Source organism: Neopsephotus bourkii, unplaced genomic scaffold (assembly GCF_033783945.1).
Source record: "Neopsephotus bourkii isolate Nb327-2 ecotype Australia unplaced genomic scaffold, CSIRO-AGI_Nbou_v1 NB_1139, whole genome shotgun sequence".
Lineage (NCBI taxonomy): Eukaryota > Metazoa > Chordata > Aves > Psittaciformes > Psittacidae > Neopsephotus > Neopsephotus bourkii.
This window is the reverse complement of record NW_026901625.1, coordinates 4905084-4930865: the sequence shown is the minus strand read 5'-3', so window position 1 is coordinate 4930865 and position 25782 is coordinate 4905084. Positions and strand designations below refer to the sequence as shown.

General features: G+C 51.7%; 2 protein-coding genes across 5 annotated transcripts; both read left to right on the top strand.

The window, feature by feature from the left end:
* Nucleotides 1-1780: 1780 nt before the first annotated feature.
* KLHL12 (kelch like family member 12) lies at nucleotides 1781-21322 on the top strand. Of its 4 annotated transcripts, none has more exons than XM_061363151.1 (12): nucleotides 1781-1880; nucleotides 2128-2325; nucleotides 7059-7212; nucleotides 7993-8210; nucleotides 10680-10829; nucleotides 13053-13167; nucleotides 14650-14756; nucleotides 15627-15822; nucleotides 16605-16763; nucleotides 18040-18138; nucleotides 19617-19803; nucleotides 20135-20628. In XM_061363151.1, the coding sequence occupies exons 2-12, from the start codon at nucleotides 2140-2142 to the stop codon at nucleotides 20259-20261; spliced, it is 1698 nt and encodes a 565-aa protein (XP_061219135.1). In that variant the 5' UTR covers nucleotides 1781-1880; nucleotides 2128-2139; the 3' UTR covers nucleotides 20262-20628. The 4 variants fall into 4 exon arrangements, 3 of the variants coding, with proteins under 3 accessions (XP_061219135.1, XP_061219134.1, XP_061219136.1); XR_009726891.1 differs by lacking the exon at nucleotides 1781-1880 and adding an exon at nucleotides 21221-21322 and having other exon boundaries at nucleotides 2063-2325; nucleotides 20135-20322; XM_061363150.1 differs by lacking the exon at nucleotides 1781-1880 and having other exon boundaries at nucleotides 2063-2325.
* Nucleotides 21323-22460: 1138 nt separating this feature from the next.
* RABIF (RAB interacting factor) lies at nucleotides 22461-22989 on the top strand. Its single transcript, XM_061363195.1, has 2 exons — nucleotides 22461-22661; nucleotides 22741-22989. Exons 1-2 carry the CDS (start codon nucleotides 22461-22463, stop codon nucleotides 22981-22983), a joined length of 444 nt encoding a protein of 147 aa, XP_061219179.1. The 3' UTR covers nucleotides 22984-22989.
* Nucleotides 22990-25782: the final 2793 nt, after the last annotated feature.

Genomic DNA, 25782 nt, shown 5'->3' with positions numbered 1-25782 from the left:
AGGCTGAGAAAGCTGGGGCTGGTCATCCTGGAGAAGAGAAGCTGCGGGGAGACCTCAGAGCAGCTTCCAGTATCTGAAGGGGGCTTATAGGGATGCTGGGGAGGGACTCTTCATTAGGGACTGTAGTGATAGGACAAGGGGTAACGGGTTAAAACTTAAACAGGGAAAGTTTAGATTGGATATAAGGAGGAAATTCTTTCCTGTGAGGGTGGTGAGGTACTGGAATGGGTTGCCCAGGGAGGTTGTGAATGCTCCATCCCTGGCAGTGTTCAAGGCCAGGTTGGACAGAGCCTTGGGTGCCATGGTTTAGTGTGAGGTGTCCCTGCCCATGGCAGGGGGGTTGGAACTTGATGATCTTAAGGTCCTTTCCAATCCCCAACTATTCTATGATCCTATCATTACCAGCACTTACTCCATTTGCAGGGGAAGGGCTGGAAGAGGCATGTTGCACCCAGTGAGGATAACACCCCCCTGCAGCTCCCAGAGGACAAAGCCTGAATCTGTCAGGAGCCCTTCCATGCAACAATCCCAAAGGGATCACCAGTGGTGCCAGGCCACCACGGAGCCCCTGCCAGCTCTCTGAGCAGAAGGCAGCAAAGGCAGGTGAGCGGGGCAGCCTTCAAAGAGCAGCCATGGTGGGTCAGGTGTGACTTCCACTAGACCAGATTGCCCAAAGCCCGTGGCAGGAGCTTGGAATTAGGTGATCTTTGAGGTCCTTTCCACCCAAACCATTCTGTTATGATTTAATGATCCCCAAGGCCACTCCAAGGATAGGACAAGTCTAGACAAGCCAAGGAATCTAGCTCTATGGACATGAACACAGACTCAAACCACAGCTCAGACTGGAGGGCTAGAGACTTCTGGGGGTGTCTGGTCCCACTGCGCTCAAAGCAGAGGCAACAGCATTGCATTAGGTTGCTCAGGGCCTTTTGTGTTTGGGGTGTCTTTGGGAGCATGGTGCCTTCTCACAGCATCACCACTGTGTGATGGAGCCACATCCTCCCACATGGAGAGGCCACGTTTGTTTCCCAAGCCTCAGCTCTATGAATACCAGCTTATTCTGCAAGCGCATTCCTGTGGGAAGGTTACTTCTGAACCACATGATGCTTCTTGTCTGCTCATTCACACAGCTGATGTGGTTTATCTCCTCTATTTTAATTCCTTTTTCCTATTTTAAAGTACTTATTTAAAAGGTAAAAATAGATGAAGAACATGAACATGGAGAGCATCTCAATATACGTGTCACCATTCCATCCCTGGGCACATTCAGGATCAGGATGGCCTGGGCTCTGAGCAGTGGAGCTGAGGATGTCCATAGATGACCTCCAAAGGTCCCTTCCAACCCAGCCTGGTCTATGGTTCTATGCCCCAAACACTAAGTTCATGTATCTGTGTCATACACACACAGTGTAACGCTATGTTTTGCGGGACCTTTTTCATCCTTTGGGATACAACGTTTATTTCAATGTACCGTTTTTACCGTGGCCACCTCAGCGTTCCCTGGATAGCAAAGCACATCTCGCTGTTCACACTCGAGCAGCGGCAGAGCCGCGACCCGTGCCCGGCTCTCGCTGAGGGACGCAGCCCCGCCGAGGGGCACCGCTGTACCCGCACTTGGAGCTGGCGGGGCCCGGTCTCGGTCACTCTCAGCGCCGCTTCCCCCCGCTGCCGTGCGGGGCCGCCCCGCTGCAGGGTGCGGGCCCCGGGGCTGGGCCGCAAGCGGCGGCAGGAGCCCGTTGCCTGGCAACCGCGAGGCACCCAGGGGCGGGATCGCGCGGGGCCTGACGCGGCTCGGTGACGCCATCACTACGAGCCGAGCGGGGAGAGGGAAGGGAGGGGGGGGAGGCGAGGTGCGCGGCCCGGGACCTTTCCCCGCTGAGGTGAGTGCGGCCGAACCGCACCGGGCCGGACCGGAGCGGGCCTGGCGGGGCCGGGCCGGGAGGAGCGGGCGCTGCTCCGTGCCCGGTGGGGAAGCGGAGCCGCCGGGCTGTGAGTGGCCTGTGGCCGCCGGCGTGGGGCGGGGGCGACCCGGGCGGGGCAGAGAGAGAGGGAGGGGCGGTGGGCGGGCGCCCCCTGGCGGCGCGGAGGGCGGGCCGTGACATGTGGCCGTGCTGGCTGTGCCCGCAGGTGCCGGGCGCCATGGCCCCCCCCAAGGACATCATGACCAACTCGCACGCCAAGTCCATCCTCAACGCCATGAACGCCCTCAGGAAGAGCAACACGCTCTGCGATGTCACCCTGCGCGTGGAGCACAAGGACTTCCCGGCCCACCGCATCGTCCTGGCCGCCTGCAGCGACTACTTCTGCGCCATGTTCACCAGCGAGGTCGGTGCGCCCCGAGCCCGGGCTTCGCGGGGGGAGGAGGCCGCGCTGCCCCCCCCCCGCTCGGGCTGCTCAGCAGCTGGGCCCAGGGCCCCTCAAGGTGATCCTGGAGCCTTCTGGATGCTCCCGTGGTGACCCTGGAGCCCCCTCATTGTGGCTCTGGGTCTCTTCAGAGCTGCTTGTGGCCCTGGAGCCCTCTGGATCCTCGTGGCCCTGAAGCCCCTCGCAGTGTTGTAGGTCGCCTCATGGCAGCGCTTTATCATGGCATGGTGGGAGTCAGAGGCTGCAGTGGGGACCGTGGTCCTGAGTCATTGTGCGTGACCAACCTGTGCACCAGAGAGCTGCCAGGCTGAGCTGGCAAACCAGAAGGCTCTGAATCATTCACTGGTTTTATTTCCTAGTGGTGGGTTATGGTCTTCATGCTCCTGGGCATCTCTCTGGCCAAGGGCACCAGCTGTGGCATGTGCCTTAGGCAGACTGGTAACGTAAGGTAGCCCTTTAAAACTGAAATGGAGGGTATTTAACTGATGCTCTGATCTGTTTCGCACTGGCTGATCAGCTGGTACGTGATGGGTTGTGCTGCTGCTCTTGCAAAGAGGATGCAGCCTCGAGTGCTGTGGTTGGGGGGCTGAGGCTGTAAGCCCCGGTTGCTGTACTCCTTGCACTCGCTGCATGCTGCTATTCTGAATCACTGGAAGGTAATATTCATGTTGTTAGATACGAGATGCTTTGCCTTGTATAAGTTTGAATCGGTCCTCATGGCTTTTTCTTACAGGAGATGATTTCTATATCATAGCAACTTCCCCATTAGCAGAGCTCAAAGGGCCTAAAGACCTCTTTGCTAGCCCAGTAGTGCTTGCAGGAGAATAATTCTCTGTTTTATTCAGCAGTGCACACGGATGGCAGAGCTGTCTGTGTGCCCACATCTTTCAGTGCTGCGTCCAGTGAGCAGGTGCCTTGGTTTATATAGTCCTGTGCAAAGCAACCAAGACCAGACATGGGTGGGCTGCCCACGGGGCAGTGTGGTTTATGTCCATGTTCCATGAAGTTTGTACATTTGTCAGGTTTATGCTCTTTCCCAGCATAAAGGAAATGTAATTATAAAATGCACAAAGCAAATTCAGTCCCTGGAGGCTGAAGTTCTCTGTTTACCACTAGCCTCAAGGTGCACAGGAGTAGAGCAGATGGGCTCTGCTTCTTTGTGTTTGTCTCTGTGTTCCTGTCAATGCTTTTGACTTCCTGGATATTGTCTAGGCATCTGCAGAGATCCAGTCACCCTGTGAGCTACAGGATGTCATTCTTTGTGGCTGCTAACAAAGGCTGAGGATTGGTGTACTTTGGTACCCTCTCTAAACTGAGATCATCCCTCCTTCCTTTATACTTTCATTTCAACTGTAATGCTACAGTGACCTGAATTAATAGATGCAATTCTTCCTAGAAAAAGAAGGCATCTGGTGTCCAGGGGCGTGATTGCTCGATCTCATGCTCCCAAATCACCGCTGCTTGAAGGGTTTGCCTTCTTTGGGCTAGTTTGTATTTGTTCTAGATTCGTTGGGTTTGTTTTGTATGGGAACACCAAATAACAAAGCTGCCAAGGGGCACACACGCTTCCTGTTTGTGGGAGAGCGGCTCTTCCAGGAAATGACAGCTTGGTAAGCCCCAAAGTGGACCTGCTTCCCATGTGTGTCAGCAGCAGGTATGTTGGTGAGTGCAGTGGGACAGCATTTGGTCACTCCCCAAACACGTGTGGGCACAGAGTGGTTTTGGCCATGGCTGTAACTCATGAGAGAGCTCCAAATGCCCTGTTGCAGAAGGGACTAACAGTGTGTGAGGGCTTCCTTTGCGTTTCATCGCTCGCCTCCTGTGAATCTGGCTAGGTGCAATGTGTGGCTTTTGTCAGCCTTGGGCTGCACAAGGCTTGGTTCAGAGCTGATCCCTGGGGTATGCCTAATGTCATTCGTCTGTGTATGACCAGGGGAGCACTGAGACTGTCACCAGAGACAGTCATCATAAAGTATTATGATTGCCAGTCCACGTGCCTCTTGTTCCCTTCCTTCTCTCACCTCTGACTTTGACATTTACTTTAAAGTTCTCTGTCTTTAGTGTGTAGTAATAATGTAGTATTAATTTCTTCCCATTTTCTGTTCCCGTTTTCCAGAGTAAGGAGTAGCCACCGGTCCCCTGTTGAATCCCTGGCTTTTGACAATGCCTTCGTTTGCCACAGTGCCAGGTGGTGTGGGAAAACTGAAAGACCCATCAGTGTTACCTACAAGGTTCTTCCTTGCAGTGAAAACTGAAGAGCAGTTATAGCAAATGCTCCCCTGGATCCTAGTTGTGCATTGGCATTTCTGTCTTTGGACAGGTTAGCATCATTCAGGATGTGTTAAGAGCTGATCATTGGCTCCACCTCAGAAATAAATCAGGCTTTTCTTGGAGGATATATTCTAGAAACTGGAGGGGTTTCCCCCTGGAACATGGAGAAATAGTCATTCTGAAAACTAACAACTTCTGTTTCCAGGTTCTTACGTGGTCATCTTCACTGTACTGTGATCACCTAGAATGCAGGGAGACACATACTAGCACTGTCATGCAGCATTTATCTTCCCCCATAGGTAAGGAGAAATTGGAGGAGTTTATTGCAATCTGTTTGAGTATCTGCGTTAGTGAAGGCACAACCAGGAATTAGCCCTGGATAAGAAGGAGGTTCCAAAATGTTATGGCCATTCTCCTGCAGACTGAGTTGTATGATTCATGGGTGGGAGGCAGCAACATCATGGTTCAGAGCTGAGCTATGACCTGCAGCCCCTGTTTTAAGGCTTTCACCAGCCGAGGCATCCTGGGGTAAAACTCCTGAGGTCTCCAAGTGACTGTGCCTAATGAGGGAATGTGTTTTCCTGGATGCTTCAGTTGATTTTGGGATCTGTAGTGCTGCAGACTTTTTATGACATGTTAGGAATGTGCTTGCATTAGGGAGTATCAGCTCCTCACTGCTTTACTTCCTACTGGTTAGCAGAACTCTGGTATTAAACAGCAAAGGGGGAAGGAGATCTGAAATTCTACCAGCAGAGATCCTGTCCTGTCAATAGATGTTTGTAAGTTCTTATCCTCTTTCTTCTAAGTAGGTATGGTCTAATCTCCATTTGCTTGTTGGAATCATAGGAACATCTTATCTGAACAGTTCTCACCTTTGGTGACCCAGGGAAGCTGTGAATGCCCTATCCCTGGTGGTGTTCAAGGCCAGGTTGGACAGAGCCTTGGGTGCCATGGTTTAGTGTGAGGTGTCCCTGCCCATGGCAGGGGGTTGGAACTGGGTGAGCTTAAGGTCCTTTCCAACCCAAACTGTTCTATGATTCTATGACATCTGTGTCCTTTATTTGTTGTAGCAAACAGTTTAGTCTTGCTTTGGGAATGTTTTGTGTAGCCCAAGTTAGGAACTCATTTTAGCTTCTAAATGCAATGCATGGCCTGTTGCACAGCAGGTCAGACAAGGTAATTTGCTGTTCCTTCCTGACTGGATGCCATAAAGTTTGTTCACTGTGTCAATAGACTTGAAAGGCCTCTTCCCTCAGATTACGTTGGGTATCACCTTTCCCCCCTGTGTTTCTTTGCTGTGAAGTGTACCTCTGCATGATGGAAATGGCTCCGGCTCAGCAGAGATGTTTCTTCCCTTCTGCTGCTGTGTCATCAGATGCCTCTACAGAAATATCCTTGACTGTTCTTATTTTCAGTGCTTCTGTTTCCTCCTTTTTCCCCAACTGTGGCAGATTCTAGGCCAAACGATCATGCTTTGATCATACTTTCTGTTCACTGAGTCTCTGCTCAACCTGCTGTAACCAGCTTCAGGCTTATTCTTGGCAAGGAAAGTCATGGGCCTTCATCTGAATTGTGCTTGCACTGATACTTCTTCAAAAGTCATGGGGAAAAAGAGGTTGGTTTTTGCAGCGTGCTGCAGGGAGACATCCTTCTGTTGAGGTCCATTCCTGCTGCCAAGCTTGCAGCTCGGTGCAGGCTGTGATTAATGAGTCCACCTGCAAGCCCATTGTTCATGAATGATGGTATGCTGTGCCAGCAGCTCGTGATGGATGCGTTGAACCACAACCCCAATGCCTTGCGAAATACAGTCTCAGTTCTGTACCTAGAGAGGTGCACATTTGGTGAATTGGCAGAATTTACCATTCCCAAAGATTGATCCCTGAGATGGCAACGTTCCTTGGGGAATAAAAATAATACCCTTAAATGATGTATTTTAGAGGTGATAAAATGGTCAGGAGAGAGAGTCAGGGATGTGGAAGTACTGTCACTGTGTGGACCAGTTTGGTTTGGTTTTTACGGTGGAGCTGTGAAGCGAGGACTCCATGTGCAGCGTGTCAGGCACATCCAGCCTAGGGAGGAATTGCCCTGGACAGTTCCTTGGAGTTACTGCGTGGAGGAGAGAGTTCAGTTGTCTTGCACAAATGGGACATGTAATTTCTGCTGTCTTGAATCTCAGCTTGCTCATTTTACAGTGCAGTTTGGCTGCCCTTCTAATCCATAATGAACATGATCCCTTTTACCCTGTAAGTGAATTCTGCAGGGAAATTCCCTCCTTCTCCTTATTCTTTCAGTGAACACGAGAAAGGACAAATCCCTGCTGAAAGCCCCCTGATAGATCACATTTTTAAAACACTGCTGAGCATTGTTGGCTTTTTCGACCACATTCCTGAAAAATAAACTTCTGTCTCCCTTGTGATTTACAGCTCTCAGAGAAAGACAAGCCCTATGTGGATATCCAGGGCCTGACAGCCTCCACCATGGAAATCCTGCTGGACTTCGTATACACAGAAACTGTTCATGTGACAGTAGAAAACGTCCAAGAGCTGCTCCCAGCGGCGTGTCTGCTCCAGCTGAAAGGTAATTTCCAGGGATCAGCACAAATTGCACACAGTTGGTGCTGTTTAAGAGATCTGCTTTGTCTGACCTTCTGGAAAGGGAAGGCAGATTGTGGGTGGCATGATATTTATAAATGCTGACGTCAAACGTGGTCTGTTGTCTTGTGCGCTGTGGTCTCTTTGGTAGAGGAACTGACTTGGGTGGAAAAAGAAGATGATAAAGCAGGTTATCGTTCCATGCTTTGGGATACTGTGTTTCTGCATGAGAATTCCCAAGAGGAATCATGGGCTGTATAGCACATAAATGTTACAGCTCAATCAACTTAATAAGCAAATCCTAGATGTCATTTGACCTGCCGTCATGGTATGTCTGGGTCGTTAACAGGCTGGTTGATGTCATTGCACGTGCACCTAGGCAGATATCCCACACAAGTATCCCAAACCCCAGGCAACTGTCAAAAAGACATTGGAGAAAACCTAGAAATCTGGTGGCCGTATCCACTGGCATTACATGGGGTTTGTGTAGAAGCCATGAAGCTGAGTACAGCTGACATTTGAGGCTCTTCCTAATACCAGATTTAGTTAAGTTTTGCATCTGATAGAATAGCCAGAGATGAACACAGCCCCAACACGTGGTCCCTCCAAAGGAGTATTTGCATATGTGTTCTTGTAGTGTTTTTAAGCTTGTTGTTTGAGTTGGATTTTCATTCTTGTTTAGAACTTTCTTTTTCTGAAGCCCTTTCCAAAGCAGTGGATTGGGAGTAAGCATGCAGTGCTCATTCACCCCTCCAATTTTCCGTAGGTGTGAAACAAGCTTGCTGTGAGTTTCTAGAAAGCCAGCTGGATCCATCAAATTGTTTGGGCATTCGGGATTTTGCTGAGACACACAATTGTGTTGATCTAATGCAAGCTGCAGAGGTCTTCAGCCAGAAACATTTCCCAGAGGTGGTTCAGCACGAAGAGTTTATCCTCTTAAATCAAGAAGAGGTTGAAAAGCTCATCAAGTGTGATGAAATTCAGGTAAAACCTGAACAGTACCATTACTATGCAAAGCATTGAAGTAAAATGTTGAAACCAGTCAGGAATTAGTCCATATTTCTCGGGTGGACTTCTCATACAGCTCTTGAATTTGAAAGTTCATTTCCACAAGCGTTTCTTGCAAGGAAGACATCACAATTAGTCACCTCTGCAGAGCTGTTGTGCCCTTGTCTCCACCTTTCCCTGGAGGAGCTTTCAGAGGTTACAGAGATGTCTCAATGCCTACGTTTCAGAAATACTCCCAAGGCTTTAACTTCTCTGTGTAGGTCTTTGCATGTTACTCAGCAGCACAAGGAACGCATTCGTCATCCCAGGCATTCGGGTGTCCTATGCTTTTACAGCAGCAGAATGCATGATGGCACCGGCCCCTCTGGCTCTTCAGGAAGTTAGATGCAGATTTAGTTCCTTTCAAGTTGATTTCTGGAGGGTTTTCTCTTTGGCTGGAACCTGTCAAATGCTTTTTTCAGATGTCTTAGGAATAAATTGAACATTCCTCAGGAATGGGGAGAGGGCTTGTAATTGAGATGGACTTTGTAGAGAGTTGATGTTTGCTTCTGTTCTAAAAGAAGCGATTGGAGCAAACACTGTTCAGAGTTCACAGTAACATGAACCATTGTAAGTGATATCTTTGTGGAATTCCTGAAAAGCCAGTACAGGGGTAGCCAGGGGAATGTTCCTGTTGTATGCCTGGAAAGTCTGCCTTGAAAGCGGCCTTCAGCCAAGCTGACATCCTCCTGCTAATAAACCTGCTTGAGAAAGAGCATGTGAGAGAGCAGTGAAAGACCCTGGCGCAGGCTGAGGTCAGCCGTGGAGGAAGGCTGAGTGTGGTTGGGGCTTGACAAGCCACAGCTTTAATGCTGTGAAGGTTTGAGCTTATGTGGGTTGTGCTGAGTCCTGACATAACACTTCCGGACAGTGCAGGGGAAATAATGAGGAACTTCAGAACGATGCAGCCAAACTGGATCAGATGGGCTGCACAAGCAAAGCAGAATCCATTGTGGATTGGAAGGACTGATTCAGGCCTTGCAGGCACCCTGTGAGGTGTGTGTTCCTTGTAATGCCTTAGCTGTTGCTATGGCAGTGCAGAGGTGATGTGCTGTGGCAGAGGGAGCACCCTCGCGAAGTCCCCTAGTTGGGTGAGAAATGCAGTGGCAGGTCCTGATGGGGACACTGTGCCTAGTGTTCCATATTGTGTGTCAGGAAAGAAATGATTTCATGGGCAACAAAACCATGAAATACATCAGAGAACAGTTCAGGAGGGAATAAAACAATGTGGCATTGTTTCATGTAAGGAGGAAGTGGGAGACATGGGAAGTACTGTACTCTGCTCTCCATTTGTGAGCTCTAACTGTCCTTTCCCTGTAATTCACATAGAAAGAGGCTATGTCAGATTACACTGTAACAAATACAAATCAATGGCTTGGAAGAGCTGAGCCACAGAGGTGGCTCCCTGCTTCAGAGCATCTGGCAACAGACAGCTTCAAACTGAACCTCAGAGTGGACCAGTCATGTATTGGTGGGAAGGCTCAATCCTCTTACAGTATTTCCTTTTACTTTGTATTTAATAGCAGTTAACAGACCTCATGATAATAAATTCATGGCTCATTTGCTTTTACATTTGGTGATCTGAAGATGTGCAAACAAAAAACCAAGCCTAAATAATATATTACAGAGCTTTTTACAGGCTTTAGCTCTTGGCATTCACAGATACCCAGAGCACTGGAGGTTCTCTAAAAGCATCAGATTGAGGTGGTTTAGTCAGTGTGATCTCTGGCCATGGGCACCAGCATGTGCTGGTCCTAAATGGAGAAAGAAAGAAACTAGTCACAGAATAAAATAAACAGGAGAAATAAACAGTAACGTCCATGCCCTGGGGTTCTCCCCTCTGAAATCCAGTTGTTTATGGTTCCTTAAATGCGGGTTAAATATTAAAGAAGCCTTAAAGTCAATGGGGATGGCTCGTGCATTAAAGGGGCAGTGTGTGGGAATGGGGCTGCAGGGCAAGCAAGACCCTGCTCCATATAAATGAACCGTGATTCTGATCATCCTTATGGTAGAGCTTTGCATTGTGCAGGACCATAACGCCTGCTCCAGTGAGAACTCGGGGGAGCTGCCCTGTGAGTTCCTGCACTCCCTCAGCAGTGAGTGGTGGCTCCCAGCTTCTGGCTCTGCTGCATGCAGACCATGCAGCTCACTTCTGTGGCACTCATGCTGCCAGCCATTGGTGAGGGCTGTAGGGAAAAAAATGCAGTTTTAAGGAAAAGAAAATGAGGGAATTTCATAGGGCTTGTAAATGCAGCTCATGGGAATTCCCACAACAGACTCTTCCTTGAAACATCACGCTCTCTTGCTAGCCATGAAGTAGCATCAGCAGCCTGGAAGCTGTCAGGTCCATGGCAGCAGCTGAAGTGCTGCCCTGCAGTCTGACCAGTGTGTGCCTCCTCTTCCCAGGTGGACTCTGAAGAGCCGGTGTTTGAGGCCGTTATCAACTGGGTGAAGCACTCCAAGAAGGAGCGGGAGGCGTCGCTGCCCGAGCTGCTGCAGTACGTGCGAATGCCGCTGCTCACCCCCCGCTACATCACAGACGTCATCGACACCGAGGTACCCGCACCCAGGCACAGAGCAGCATCCTCGTGTCATTGCCATGCTCCCGGCTCAGGCTCTGGCTGTCCTAACAGAGCATGTTAGAAGCTGCTTTCTCTGCTGATGCTTTTTGATGCTGACACTGTGGAGCTGGCCCTTTCAGCTGGAGTGCCCGCTGGTTTGCTGTTTGCTGTGCCTGCAGTTGCAGCACCCTGGTTTTTAGCTGGGAGGGCACCCCATCAGAGCAATTAGTTGTCTCCTCTGATACATGTAGCATCTTTCTGTTGTTATCCCTTATAGTGCTTTCTGCCCTTTATTCACACGTGTTATCAGGTCTCCTTCTCTAGGCTGAAAGCTGTCAGCATGCGATCTGGGAAGGAATCAGGAGTTGGTTTAGGTCATCAGGAGTTGGTTTAGGTGCACATGGCATGTACCTTCGAATGAGGACAGCAGCTAAGGCCCAGGCCAGCACACAACTAAGCCATATCTAACACTGCTTGTTTGTAGGGTCAGCGTGATGCAGGGTCAGACCAGAATGTAGATGATGATAGAATCATAGAACAGTTAGGGTTGGAAAGGACCTTAAGCTCACCCAGTTCCAACCCCCCCTGCCATGGGCAGGGACACCTCACACTAAACCATGGCACCCAAGGCTCTGTCCAACCTGGCCTTGAGCACTGCCAGGGATGGAGCATTCACAGCTTCCCTGGGCAACCCATTCCAGTGCCTCACCACCCTAACAGGAAATAATTTCCTCCTTAGATCCAATCTAAACTTCCCCTGTTTCAGTTTGAACCCATTACCCCTTGTCCTATCACTATAGTCCTTGATGAAGAGTCCCTCCCCAGCATCCCTATAGGCCCCCTTCAGACACTGGAAGCTGCTCTGAGGTCTCCACGCAGCTTCTCTTCTCCAGGCTGAACAGCCCCAACTTTCTCATCCTGTCTTCATACAGGAGGTGCTCCAGCCCCTGATGATAAGAGATAATGAAGCTTTTGCAATGGAAATTTAACTCCAAACAGGAAGTGGTGCTGGCCCTGTGCAAGGTTTGACAGGAAGGCACAAAGAGGTTCAAACCAGCATTCTGTTTTGATGGTGATGTGAGGTAATCAGTGGTTACTAGCCCACATCACCTGACAAGTGCTGAATGTTCAATGACAGACTGAAATGGCTGATTTAGTAACATTCATCTCTAATGTGATGGCCTTTTCAGCTGTTCTTAAACAAGAGCAGCTAACACGCTGTTAAGTTCTGCTAGAGCTAAAATGTGTTTAATCAGATAGTTATGGTCCACAGTAAATTGAAACTGAAGCTAACACAAAAGAGACTGGAGCCAAAACAATTAGATCTGTTCCAAAACCAGCCTAAGATGCTGTGTATACAGGACCTCAGCTTTCTAAGTGCATGCGATGGCCTCTCCAGCCTGGAAATGACCCACACTGGTGGGACACCATCATCTCAGGGCAGCACAGAGAGGAGTGTTGGCCCTGTATGGCGTCATCTGCTCTGAGCACCCTGGCTGCCTTGCACAAGCACTGAGAACTTGTGAAAATAGATCTTAACTTACTCCAGCAGCCACATATAGCACCAGACACCCAAAGGGGACTGAACATTGCACATTCAGCGGAGGTTGGTCCAGGCCCTCAGCCAGGAAGGGAATTACATGGCATTATGCAGAGAGATGAGCCTGTCCTTGGGCTGCAGTGCCCCCAGCTTCTTTAAAAGAAGCCCTTACTGCTGCTGTTGTTGCTTCATAGTTACACTTCCCATGTGCCCATGGATCAAGCTAATACATCTAGCTGAACTGCTTCATTGTGCTGTGCTCCTTGTCTCTTCTTTGATGGCAGGTATATACTGAGAGTTGATTATGTAGGGCCCATCCAGCCAAGCTGGTTTCAGGTGTGGTTTCAGTGCCAGTCCTCCTTTTCAGGCGTACTTCTAGTGGCTTTATATGTAGCAGAAGTGGCTTTTCCCTTGTTTTCCAGTATAGTTATTTTCCTTATGGAACCTGCAGTGCCACACTTTGTGTGAGAATTGACCCATAACTTTCCAGCTGCAGTCCAGTCTTCTGCTGTCTTTGCATTTCACTGTGTACAGTATTTGCACCATGACATTACCAGCAACAGCCTGCACCCAAGTCATTTTTATGCTGTTTTTACTGATGAGAATGGGCTTTAGGACAGCTCTTCTGAGGGATCTTAAAATACCTCCCATGTACCAGTGACTCATGTTTCTCCTCAGCCGTTTATACGATGCAGTCTGCAGTGCAGAGACCTCGTAGATGAAGCTAAGAAATTCCACCTTCGGCCCGAGCTCAGGAGTCAGATGCAAGGACCTAGGACAAGAGCACGTCTAGGTGAGCAGCAAAGGTCACTGTGAAGGTCTGGGGCACCGGCAGGTACTGTGTTACACACCATGTCTGGTGCCTTGTGATTGTGCTCAAGTGCTTCACAGCAGGAACTTGTCAATGCACACCCCCAGTGGTACAGAAAGGGGCCTGGAGCAAAGGACAGAGGTGTGTTTGTTTTCAGAGCACACTTGCTTAGTATGAGGTCTACTTGGCTGCCTTTAATCCCAGGCCTCTGAAATCCCAGTTTCCTGGGTTGCTGGTGCCTCCAGATAGGTCTGTCTCGGTATGCAGCTGTCCAAGAAGTATGGAAAGAGTTTCTTTCTGTCTTATCAGTGTCAGAAACAAAGAGAGCTGTGAGGTGAGGGGCAGCTGTGTTACACTGAAGATGAATTTTCAGCAGAGAATCTGAGAGGAGAAAGCCTAGGGGGGGAGATGGAGAGATCCCCCTTTCCCTGCAGGGGTACTGCGTGTCTCCTGGTTTGGTGGGAACATCCTGCATTGGTTTCAGTGACAGCTGAGCTCAAGCTGTCATTTTAGAAAGACACATTTCATTTTATTCTAGTTGAAAAGCCTCACCTGATAAAGGGGACATCCCAAAACCAGTTTATTGTTTAACTGTGCAGGTAAAAACTGTGGCATCTTAGTGCTAAGGTTCATCTTCTGGATTCAGCCCTACCTTTTTTAATTGATTCCATACCATCTGCTGTCAGCAGTGCTCTCACCATGTGTCACCTATAAACTCTGATCAAATTGTGTATTAACTTTCTATGGGAGAGACTGAAATGACTGCACTTCAGCTGGCCCAGGGGATGCTCGCCAGAAGCCTGCCTTCAAGGCAGTCATCACAAGGGAAGTTAAAGCTCTTCAGGTCACAAGTGTTATTTAACAGTCACAGAGAAAATAAGAAAAGCTCAGGGACCATCTTGGAGAAGAGAAAGGAAAGGGAAGGCCCCTCTAAAATAAAACACATAAGAATCAGCTTGACTGGCTTCGCAATGAAATGGGGAACTAAGGTGCCATCTGGTCTGAATGTCACTTGTAAGTGAGGGGAAAAGGCCTTGTCTAGTGAGGAGGCTGCAGGGAAGCAGCCATCCTCCTTCAGCTTTCATGGGATGGGAAGAGGTTTGGGAAAAATGGGGGAAAGAATACAAAGGAAATTACACCCAAGCCAATGTCAGCACCTAACTTAGCCAGCTTGTCTTCCCAAAGTGCCTCTGGTACTGGGAGGAACAGCCCTGGAGCAGAGAGCGCCTAAAACCTGACTTAGTCCTACTGCCATGCACCCTGGAAGAGTTTCTTGTTCTTCTTCCCTGCTGAGGATAGAAGTGTCCAAGTGCCCATAGCCAGGTTAGGTGCCTGCTTCAGAGTACTGATGAAACCAGGGATTTAGAGGCAGCTCGTCGCCCCAAGGAAGGAGGAGTGTTTCTTCAGGTGATTCCCTTTGGTTTGAAGGGATTGACTTGACTTTGCTCTCCCTCTTTGCTCTAGGAGCTAATGAAGTCCTGCTTGTGATCGGCGGCTTTGGCAGCCAGCAGTCACCTATTGATGTAGTGGAGAAATACGACCCGAAGACTCAGGAGTGGAGTTTCTTGCCAGTAAGGGACCATGTTTGACCACCACTGGCTGTGCTCAGGCACTGCTCCTGTAGCAGCAGTGATATAACATTCCTCATTGGGCTGTCTTTCATGTTCTGATTAGCATTTCTGCCATACATCCTTTGGAGTTGCTGGGGTTTACATAGCGAATGCTGAAACCACGTTTGGAGATTTGCTAAATCAGTTTTGTGTGAGGGGTGGTTGTCATGTTTCTAATCAGATGAGCCTACAGAGAACCACATTCTGTTGTGGGAGTGAGACTTATCATGTTTCGTATTGAAGGGTTGTGAAGCTTTAAGGTTAGTGATAATAATTGAAATGTCACTAGGAGTGGGATACGTTCTTCCAGGCAGGCTGCAGGATCTCTCTGGTCCCATTGTTTCTGAGCATAATGGGGGATAGTATGGAAGAGAGAATTCCTGCACAATTTTGGACTGAATTTTAAATCACCTTTATCTGTGTGAAGTGGTGGAGAACTGCTGCTTCTTTAATATTGCTAATGCAGTGTCACTTGGGGGCCCAGAAGTCTGTTACATTTTTGGAGGCTGAAAGCTTGAGGTATTCTGAGTCTCCATGGTTTTCCTATGAACAGTCTCTGCAGGGAGCCAGTGGGAGGCACACAAGCCTTCAAGATGCATCAAAGACTCAGCAGCAGCATCAATGACACCTCATTTCAGTGCAAAACATTTCAGTGCAGAGAGACCTGACCATGAGAAGAGCGCATGGCAGAGGCAGAGGAGGGCAGGCACAGCCGCTGAAGGCTGTATCCTTCAAACCCAGCGTGCTGTTTGCCTCGGTGATAGCGGCGCTGCTCTCCCTGCACCCCTGGGATCTCCACTCCTTGACCTTTTTGTTCCTCCCCTGTTGCAGAGCATCACCCGTAAGAGGCGCTACGTTGCCACAGTGTCCCTGCACGATCGCATCTACGTGATCGGGGGGTACGACGGTCGCTCCCGGCTCAGCTCGGTGGAGTGCTTGGATTACACCTCGGATGAGGATGGTATCTGGTACTCCGTGGCTCCGATGAACGTACGGCGAGGCCTGGCAGGAGCCACCACCCTTGGAGGTACGTGCTGGTCACCAGGCTGACAGAGCAGCACAGCCTGTGCCGTTCTCGTCCTGAAAGGCCCTGAGCTGATGTGTGCAGAGTCCCCAGGCTGACAGGGCAGCACAGCCTGTGCCGTTCTCATCCTGAAAGGCCCTGAGCTGATGTGTGCAGAGTGGGCTGGCCCCGAGGGAGGAGGTGAGTCTGAAGTGCTCATCAGCTGGAGGAGCAGTAGAAGTGGGAAACTTGCCCACGTATCCTGAGAGGAGCTCTGCCTCCGCTTCGTTCTTACAGCGTGTGCATCAAGGGAAAGGAAGGCTGGGATGATGGAGTGGTGGTTGACAGTGTTGTGTGTTACTGAGCACAGGACACCGAGTACAGCAGTAACCATCCAGCACCCGAGAGAGGCTGAAAGTGGAGCATCTGCAAGGAAGGATTCTTAGGACTCTGGGGAGGTGCTGACATGCCGATAGCAATAGTAAGGGTTTGGCCATGGCAGTGTTTCAGTGGGTTCTGAGGCATGAAAAATCTAACTGGGGGGTGCACATTCTCCTTCATCATTAGAAAGAAGCAGATTTAAGGGCCAGATGGGTTTGTTGTTTGTTTGGCCTGTGAGCAGGCTAACGCAGTGAGCTAGCATGGGGAGCCTGGGTTTGCTTGGGCTCTAAACGTGCCAAGATCCACAGTTGTTCCCGGATCCTGCAGTCCACGCTGCAGCTTTGCTCCATCTGTGAGGGCCTCCTTGCTCCCTGTGCATGTTTGCTGCTTGCCTCGCTGAGCCCAAGCCCTGTCTGACCTTGCAGACATGATCTATGTTTCCGGTGGGTTTGACGGCAGCCGGCGGCACACCAGCATGGAGCGCTACGACCCGAACATCGACCAGTGGAGTATGCTGGGGGACATGCAGACAGCACGGGAAGGCGCGGGGCTTGTGGTAGCTAATGGAGTTATCTACTGCCTCGGTAGGTACCCGCAGGGCCCCGGGGTGTCCTGCAAGCACGTGCTGGCAGTACACTGCTGTCAAGCGTGGGTTAGAAGAGAGGGGTTTAACTGACACAGCTCTGTCGGGGAATGCAGCCTGTTCTCCCTGTTCCCATCGCAATGGCTTAGACTGGAGCTGCCATATACCCACAGTAAATGCTGTCAGAAGCAAATGGGACACAATCAGCCTGCATTTGAGGGGCAGCGGGAGGATGAGCAGTGCCAGCTGAGGCTTGCATGGACTGGGCAGTGGCTAAAATTGTACAGTCATAAAATGGTTTGGGTTGGAGAGGACCTTAAGATCATCCAGTTCCAACGCCCTGCCGTGGGCAGGGATGCCTCACACTAGACCATGTCTCTGTGTCCAACCTGGCCTTGAGCACTGCCAGGGATGGGGCAGCCACAGCTTCTCTGGGCACCCTGTGCCAGCGCCTCAGCACCCTCACAGGGAAGGGCTTCTGCCTTATATCTAACCTGAACTTCCCCTGTTTAATGCCCTAGAGATGAAGCACAGACGGTGCCTTTGATCCACACAAAGCAATGGCAGCTGTAATACTCCAGAACTATATCCTGAGCCATACATTATCCTTTCTCCTTTCTGTAGCACGTGTTTCATTTGCAGAGGCCCACACTAGCTGTGACCAGAGTGCTGGAGGGCAAATCACTCTGAAGATGCACCCTCTGGGCCCAGTGCTGCACCCACATTTGCTGCAGCCCTGTTCCTGGGGAATCATTATTGGATATTGGACACTAGTTTATGGGGTTTACTTCCCTCTCCCAAATTGCTCTTCCTCATGCTGTCCCCAAGGCAAATGACATTGTCGGGACATCTGTTGTCCCCCATGCTGAAGGACCTGTGCTGAAGCTGCACAAAGAGATTTGTTGGTATCCTCTTGTGAAATAGCTCTTGGAGACATCCCAGCCTACACCATGGAGCCTTCTGGCATCAGCTGGCGGCTGCAGCGCAGACCCTGAGCCAGCACCAGGTCTGGAAGCTGAACATCTGCTTTAGCAGGACAGCATTGACACTGGCAGCAGCACAGTGCTGACCTGCTCGTACTGGTGTGGAGAGCGCGGCCGGGGCAGTGCAGGGGCAGAGCTCGCAGGGATCCCTTTGCTCTGCCAGCCCTGACCCACTGTGGGCTGTGCTGGTTGCAGTGTGATGCTGGGCTCAGGAGGAACTGGTGTTCCTGTTCTCTACACAGAAAACGTTGCCCAGAAGCCAGTGCCATGGTTTGCTCCTGTATTTTCTTTCAGGGGGCTACGATGGGCTGAACATACTGAATTCTGTCGAGAGGTACGATCCCCACACTGGACACTGGACAAATGTCACCCCAATGGCCACGAAGCGCTCAGGTAAGAGCTTGAGGTCAGAACGTTCTGTGTTGTGCTGAGGAAGCTTGTGCTGGCTTGTTCTGCTGCCCTGGAGGACGCTGACTGCTCCAAAGGGTGCTTTGGCTTTGAGAAGGGGTGATTTTAGGGCATGACTTATGTTCCCAGGAGAAAAAGGTGATTTTCATATGGCTGAAGCCTCCATCCCCCCCTAAGATGCGCATAGAGGAATGTGTTTGTGGGCTTATAGGTTACAGGGAGGGAGAGGAAGCCCTGTGTGACTTCCATAACTAGGAACGGTGCCCAGCATGGAGAAACATCAGCAAGGCACAAAGTACAGACCATAGTGCAAGATAATGGGATGGGCTGAGTTGCTTCTCGTCAGCTCTTGTTTCTCTTCATCTCTTAGGGCAGATTCTGGAGGTAGGCCACCCCTCAGAAACCTTGGCCATGCTGCACTGCTAGACCCTGCTTAGGCAGTGGTCTTGTCTCTCCTCTCAGCCAAAGCCTTCCTCTCTGAAGCTGTCAGAGAGCTCACTGGGGCAGCCTGGCTGTTCCCAGCTGGTTCGGTGCTCTCAGCAAGCACAGGCAGTGAAGGTGAGGTTGTGTTTAGTGGAACAGAACGTCTCTTATACCCTGTTTATAAAAGCAACAGATCAATGCCCAAGAGCTGCAGAGCATCTGGCTTGTTTCCTTCAGGGTATTCATCAGTGCAATAGTTACACATTGGCGGTAACAGCTTGACAGGGTTTACTCTGCTCTCAGATGTAGGTCAAACCAGCAGCTGGTGTTGGCAGGAGCACCCAAGGCCATTAAGTGCCTTGTTCTCTCACTGTGTTCTTTGGTGCTTTACCTGAAGGGAGCTGCAGATGAGGAGCAGAGGTTGGTGGGGGGGTTATTTGCTGCTGTTGTCATCAATTCCCAGCTGTGTTATTGATTGCTGTTAGTGTGAGAACAGCTGTGCAGACAGATGGTTCAGCTCCTTCCATCTCTGTGACTGCAACAGGCACCAGTTTTCATTTGCCTGCCTTCCAGAGGAGCACTGGCAAAGAAATCCCTCCTCCAGCCTCGCAGGGAGCAGTCCTTACTGCATGCCCTCAAGGGCTGGGTGACACCAGGGAGCCGTGATCACCAGAGAAACCTGTCTCTGTGGTGACAGAGTCCCAGCTGCAGCAGAGCGAGCTTTGTGCTGGGCTCCTCAGGGAGTAGCTGGGTGGTTTTCAGCCAAGGTGAGCACCCCACATTGCCAGTGCTGCCCCAGCTGTTCAGGCCCCCCTTATGCCAGAGATTCAGCAGCATTTGGTAGTTACAGGGTTTCAGGTGTTGTATTGGAGGCAACAGCAACAGAAGACACTGGGTTATGGCAGCTCTCTTGTGGGAGATACAAGAAAACGTCCTCTGAAGAGGGAGGAAGTGACCCAGTTCATCCTTGCAGCGGTGAGCCCAGTGCTCCCAGTGTCACTCACGGTCCTAACTGTGCTGCCTTCTCTCTCTGTGTCTAGGGGCTGGAGTGGCTCTGCTGAATGACCACATTTACGTGGTGGGTGGGTTCGACGGGACAGCGCATCTCTCCTCTGTGGAAGCCTATAACATCCGCACTGATTCCTGGACCACTGTCACGAGCATGACAACCCCACGCTGCTACGTGGGGGCCACGGTGCTGCGGGGACGGCTCTACGCCATCGCTGGGTAAGCGGCTGCCCTAGGCTGGGGAAGGGGGAGATGCCCTGCAGGAGCTGAGGTGACTCTGCCCTGGTCCAGGCGGCCTCTCCTCCCATCTCCAGTCCAAGCTTTATGAGGGGACACAGCCCAGAGGGACCGTGCCCAGTGTGAACAAGCACTGTGCTGGCCCAGCACTGAGACAGGAGGGTAGCAGCAGACAGCAAAAGGGAGCTTGATGCAGCAGTTTGATTTCAGGCTCCTCCTGTTACACAGCTGTCCAGCCCCCCAGGAAGGGCTCTGAATGCCTCAACCTCTTCCTTCTGCAGCATCCCTCACCTGTAACCTTCTGGCCTTGCAGGTATGATGGCAACTCACTGCTGAGCAGCATTGAGTGCTACGATCCCATCATTGACAGCTGGGAAGTGGTGACCTCCCTGGGGATGCAGCGCTGTGACGCTGGAGTCTGCGTCCTTCGGGAGAAGTGATCTGGAGGGGCCTTGGCAAGAACATGCTGAAAAGTCTCGGCTGGAGGAAGAGTCCAAAGTGGTTTGCAGTGACTGTTCTTGAGAGTCGTGGATGCTGTGGGAACAAGCACCAGACCAGCAGCTTTCTGTGCTGCTTTTGACTAGAGCATGTGCATAAACGTGTTATCTCAGCAGTCATTCAAAATCGGGGGCTCTGCGTGAAGGTGGTGAAGCAGGTCAGGAGAAGCTGTGCTCTCTGCTGTTCCTGTGGCTATCGGCAGAGCAGAGATGCCCCCAGCCTTGGTGTCAGCCTTGGTGAATTGCTTCCAAGGATGTGTACATACAACCGGGTGGTCTCTTCAGCCACTGCAGGACCACACAGGTCCTGTGGTTGTGTGAGGGTGAACCCAGCTGCTCTTACGTTCTGGCTACAAATCATCTTGTACATAGTGAATGTTTAAACATTGCTCCTCAAGCGCACATCAGTGCAGAGCCACATTGAGCGAGCTTGTGTAAGTGGGTCCTGCACTGTAGCTACGGCTGCAGGTTCCTCACAGGTCTGCGCACACAAGGAGCTGCAGATTAAAGCTGTGAACTACTGAGACCCGAAAGCCTGGGGCTGCAGGGGACAGAGGGCAGGGGGAAAGCTCATTGCCTGGTGTAGGAGCAGGTCTGCAGCGTTTGTGCTCTGATCGGGGGCTCAGCACATCTTAACTTCCCTCAAAAAGCTTGACAGCAGCTGCAAAGAGCTGCGTTTCCTGGCAGCAGGAGCTGTGCTGTGCTGTGGCAGTGCCTTTGCTCCCATCCCTGTGGGGAGGTCACCTTGCAGAGGTCAGGGCCCTGAAAGCAGGGGCACAATCACTGCTATTGAGTGGGTTTTGCTGGTGAGCGAGTGGGGTTTGCCTGCGGGCAGCACACCCCCATCAGCCTCTCAATGCAGTTCATGGTGTTGATTTCATGTAGGATTGTTCTGCTTCCAGGGCTGCTGCGGAGTGACATCCAGGATTCCCTCCTGCCCTTTGTTCTCGGCTCTTTATCCCCCTGCCTTGGTACTCCAGACCCTCTTACAGGAGCCCTCCCTCCTCAGCATGCCCCCTGCCCTGCTGCGTTTCTGGGAGCACGGGCTCCGTGTAGTGCTGCTCATTGAGCTTACTGCCGACTCCTGGCCTGGGGGCCAGGGTGGGATCAGGGATGTGGTAGCATGACTCCGTGAAGCACTTTGAGGCACCGCTCTGCCCTTCCGCGTTTGTTTCTCTCCCACCCGTGTTCCGTGGTTTGATTTCCTATGTTTATTTTTTAATGAAGTTATAAAGAATAAAAGATTTCCTGAGCCACTGGGAATTCAGTTTCTGGTCTCTGCCTTCAAGCCCTGGTGTCGCTGCTGGGTGGAGGGTGTGTATAAACCCCATGGTAGATCAGGCAGCAGCCTCCAGCTCTACCAACACTGCAGCTTCTGTGTGGAAGTTAAAACAGCTCCATCTGTGGAGGGCCACAGCACAAAACCCATCCAGCCTGGACCACCTGCGAATGGGGGGGTTTGTTGCAGGGTCTGCTTGGGAAGAGGGTGAAGCAGAGGTGAGGAAGACTCTGAGGATATAACTGGTTAACTGTGCTAACATGAGCCAGTGCATCCTGGCCTGTACCAGCACCAGTGCAGCAGCAGGGCCAGGGCAGGGATTGAGCCCCCGCACTGGGCACTGGTGAGGCCGCACCTCGAATCCTGTGTTCAGCTCTGGGCCCCTCACTACAGGAGAGACATTGAGGGGCTGGAGCGGGGCCAGAGAAGGGCAGCGGAGCTGGTGCAGGGCCTGGAGCACAGTGTGATGGGGAAGGGCTGAGGGACCTGGGGGGTTCAGTGTGGAGAAGAGAAGGCTCAGGGGGGACCTGATGGCTGCCTCCAACTGCCTGACAGGAGGATGGAGCCAGGAGGGGCTGGGCTCTGCTCCCAAGGAACAAGGGATGGGACAAGAGGAACTGGCCCCAGGCTGAGGGTGGTAACGAGGTGCGGGTGCAGCAGGACCCAGGGCAGGACAGAGCCGCCCTGCAGTCACCTGGGCGCCGGCAGCGCCTCCCGCTCCGCCTGGGCCCCGAAACGCGCCGGCTCAGCGCCGCGGGACGCACGAGTGACCGGACCCTGCCATTGCGCAGGCGCACGGCGCGCCCGACAGTCACTGGCCACGCCCCTCGGGTGGTGGCGGCACGCAGCGCGCCTGCGCGGCTATGGCGGCGGCCTGTGCGGGGATGGAAGCGGCGGCGCCGACGGCGGTGCCTCCTCCCTCACCTCCTCCTTCTGCAGCCGCCGCCGCACCGGGCTTGGCCGAGCTGGTGTGCGCGCAGGGCCGGAACGTGAAGGCGGTGCTGTGCCAGCGCTGCGGGTCCCGGGTGCTGCTGCCCGGCGCCGCCACCTTCGCCCGCCGTGAGGTACCGGGGTGCGGAGGGGCGGGGTGGTGAGGGCGCCCCCTGCGGGCGGGGCGGTGAGGTGACGCTTTGTCTCCCGCAGCTGCTCCTGCCCGCCATGAGGAAGAAGGCGGCGGCGGCTGCGGGCGGCGGCGGCGGGGACGTGGTGCGGGAGCACTGGCTGGTGCGGGACATGTTCTCCTTCGAGAACGTGGGCTTCACCCGCGACGTGGGCAACGTCAAGTTCCTGGTGTGCGCCGACTGCGAGGCGGGGCCCATCGGCTGGCACTGCCTCGACGACAAGGACAGCTTCTACGTGGCGCTGGAGCGTGTGGCCCACGAGTGACAGCGGCGCGGGATTGGGCGGGATGGACCCGGGCACTGCCCGCGCCCACAGGCACAGCCCGGAGTCCCCGGGGGAAGGCCGGCACCGATGGAGAGCCGCGGTGGCTGCGGGGACGCCTCACCGTGACACTTGCCAGGTTCATCGGCCTGCCCTCGGTCACCTCTTCCCTGTCCGGCGGCTGTTTCTCAAACGTGCTAGGATGGGTTTGTGGCACAGCCGTGGAAATGTGGGTGCTGATGCAAGGGCAAGGGGAGGACAGGACTGCTGCGTCGGGGCGGCTTAAACTGCAGCCAGAGCACTTCACAGGGTTAAGGCTGTGTCTTCTGTTCATTCCCAGAAGAAATCCCCCCCTGCCCTGAACCGTAACGTTTAGGTTCTCTAAAGCCTCATCCTGCCTGACAGCTGTACTCTGTTAATAGCGTATGGCACCTAAAGAGTGTGTAATGCATTTTAACTAACACTGTATGCAGCTCTGTTAACTGAGACCGTGGGAATAACATACAAGTAGTTTACAGGCATAAAATGTGCAACGTCATTGTATTTCCCGGCAGCAGGAATGAAGGGATTCCAGCCTGAAAAGGATTTGAATCATTGGACAAGCAGTGCCCAGTGACTGCATGTTGTAGTGCTGAAGAATGACAGAACAGCCGTGAAGCTGTTAAACAGAGAACCTGGGAGGGGATTTCTCTTCTGTAAACCAGCCGTAGGAGCAGTGCTGGGGTGTTGTGTCCAGTTCTGGTCTCTGCCTTTTAATAGGGGCACAAAGCTAATTGCAGATCAAAGGAGGATGCAGCAGCCGTGGCTCTCACTGTATTTAACTTTTGGTAACTGTGGTCCATTCTCTAATTGCAGCCCTCCCCCCATGTGAATAATGCAGCAGCTTCCCATTGATCACCCTGGGTCAGGCCATGCCTTACTGCAGGAGGTGCAGCAGTACCCTGTTCAATAAACACTGTCAGTACCAGTGCCACTGTAAAGGCACAGCTGTCATTGCACTGGGATGGTGAAGTTGTTCCTGTCCCCAGAATGGAGAATGGTTGTACTTAAAGATTAGCAGTGTTGTTGGCACAGGGCTGTGGCAACAGCCTCATTGCTCCACAACTCAGCTTTGCTGGCAGGGGTCTGTAAGGCAGGTGCAGCCCCAGTTAGGTTTCCAGACAGACATCTGCAGGGTGGGTGAGGGAGAGACAAATCCTTCCTTCTCCCAGTGCACTTGGGAGATGCCTTAATGCAGAACACCAAGATGCTGGCTGTTCTGGAACCATGCTGTGGGCAGGGGAGGAAGAGAGGCAGCTCCATAGGGTGGAGATTAAGGCTATCAACTTGAGTAGGAGACCAGTCCTGTGCTGTATCCTTACTAAACGTGTCACATACACATTTGACATGAAAACCGTGCTGCTTTCCTCCTGCCCTCCCTGTCCTTATCCCTAAGCCCAGTAACTGAACATACCCATCAAGGACATGTACATAGAAAGGCCAGAGAGCTTCCTTTGGGTTCTGCACAGGCACAGCGAAACAATAGGATCACATTGCTTAAATTTCACATTTCACTTGGATTGTTGTGTGTTAAGGAAGGGTTTGACCCGTAGCACCTACATTATAGTGATACTCGTATGAAATGTGCTGCACAGTAATTTCTGTTTGAAAGCACCCAAGAGGTTTGTGGGTATCAGCTTGACTAATGCTGAGTAAATGACACTTCTGAAACATGTGGATTCCTGATACTGGGAAGCAGTCAGTGGGTGGCACTGGGATGGAGCTGAGATGGTGGTGAGAGATCTCGGCTCAAAGGTTTTCCCATCATTACTGCAGAACTTTGACTCCGGTGCAGTGCAGCATTGCTCAGTGATGGTGGGTAATGAAAATGCTTGCTCTTCAGTGGGCAGATGTGTTGAATGGATGCATCCTCCAGTGGATCCAGGTTTGGGTTTTGCTGGCTCTTAAATATAAGGTAGGATCACACAGATGGTGGAAATGCCAAGAAGAAATGTACAGTTTGTTGGGAATCCATGAGAGGAAGCTTTTGTACCATGAGATCTTGGGATCTCTTAGTCTTGGGTAAGATCTTGGCTTGCTGCAACTTGGCGAAGCCACAAGAGGCACCCATGAAGTCCAAGTAGCACCAGCAGGGACCTGGTGCTGGTGAAGGAAGCTGCAGAGCTCTGCAGTTCAACTGCTGATGCTCAGGCTGCCCCTCCTGAGTTAATCCATATCCTGAGAGGTGACTGAGAACTATGAGAGGAGGAAGGAAATGGCAGAGAGGAAAAAGGTGACATCAGTTGGTGGAATTCCAGCCCTGGCAATTCCACTGGGATGCTACTGAGAGACAGAATGTCTGCAGTCAGCAAACCACGCCTTGGGGGGAGTTGTGCTGTGTTTGTGCAACAGGCAGCAAGGGGAGCATCTAATGAAGGGCTGAACAGTTCTGGTGTTGTGAGAGCTAATAAAAATCTGGATGGTCTTACAAATCATCACTGCTGCTTACCTACCTCCTGCCTGTTCTGTCCTTATCTAGTGTGTGAAGCTTTTCCAGCTGCCTGCAGAAAGGAGGCGAGAGCCAACCTTCAGGTATGGGAAGAACTGAAACAAGACCCATTAGTGCTCATCTTGCAGTGCATCTTTCATTAGCATCAACAAGAAGAAACCTTTATTTCCACGTGTAGGCTGCTTTAAAATGAATTTGAAAATGGATTCTTCCACAGAAGGGGTGGCATAAACTCTACTGGCCCATTTGGTGCTAAGCTGTAGCACTGCCAAGAGGGAATAGCAACAGGCCTGCAGCCCTTGTGCAGTGCAATC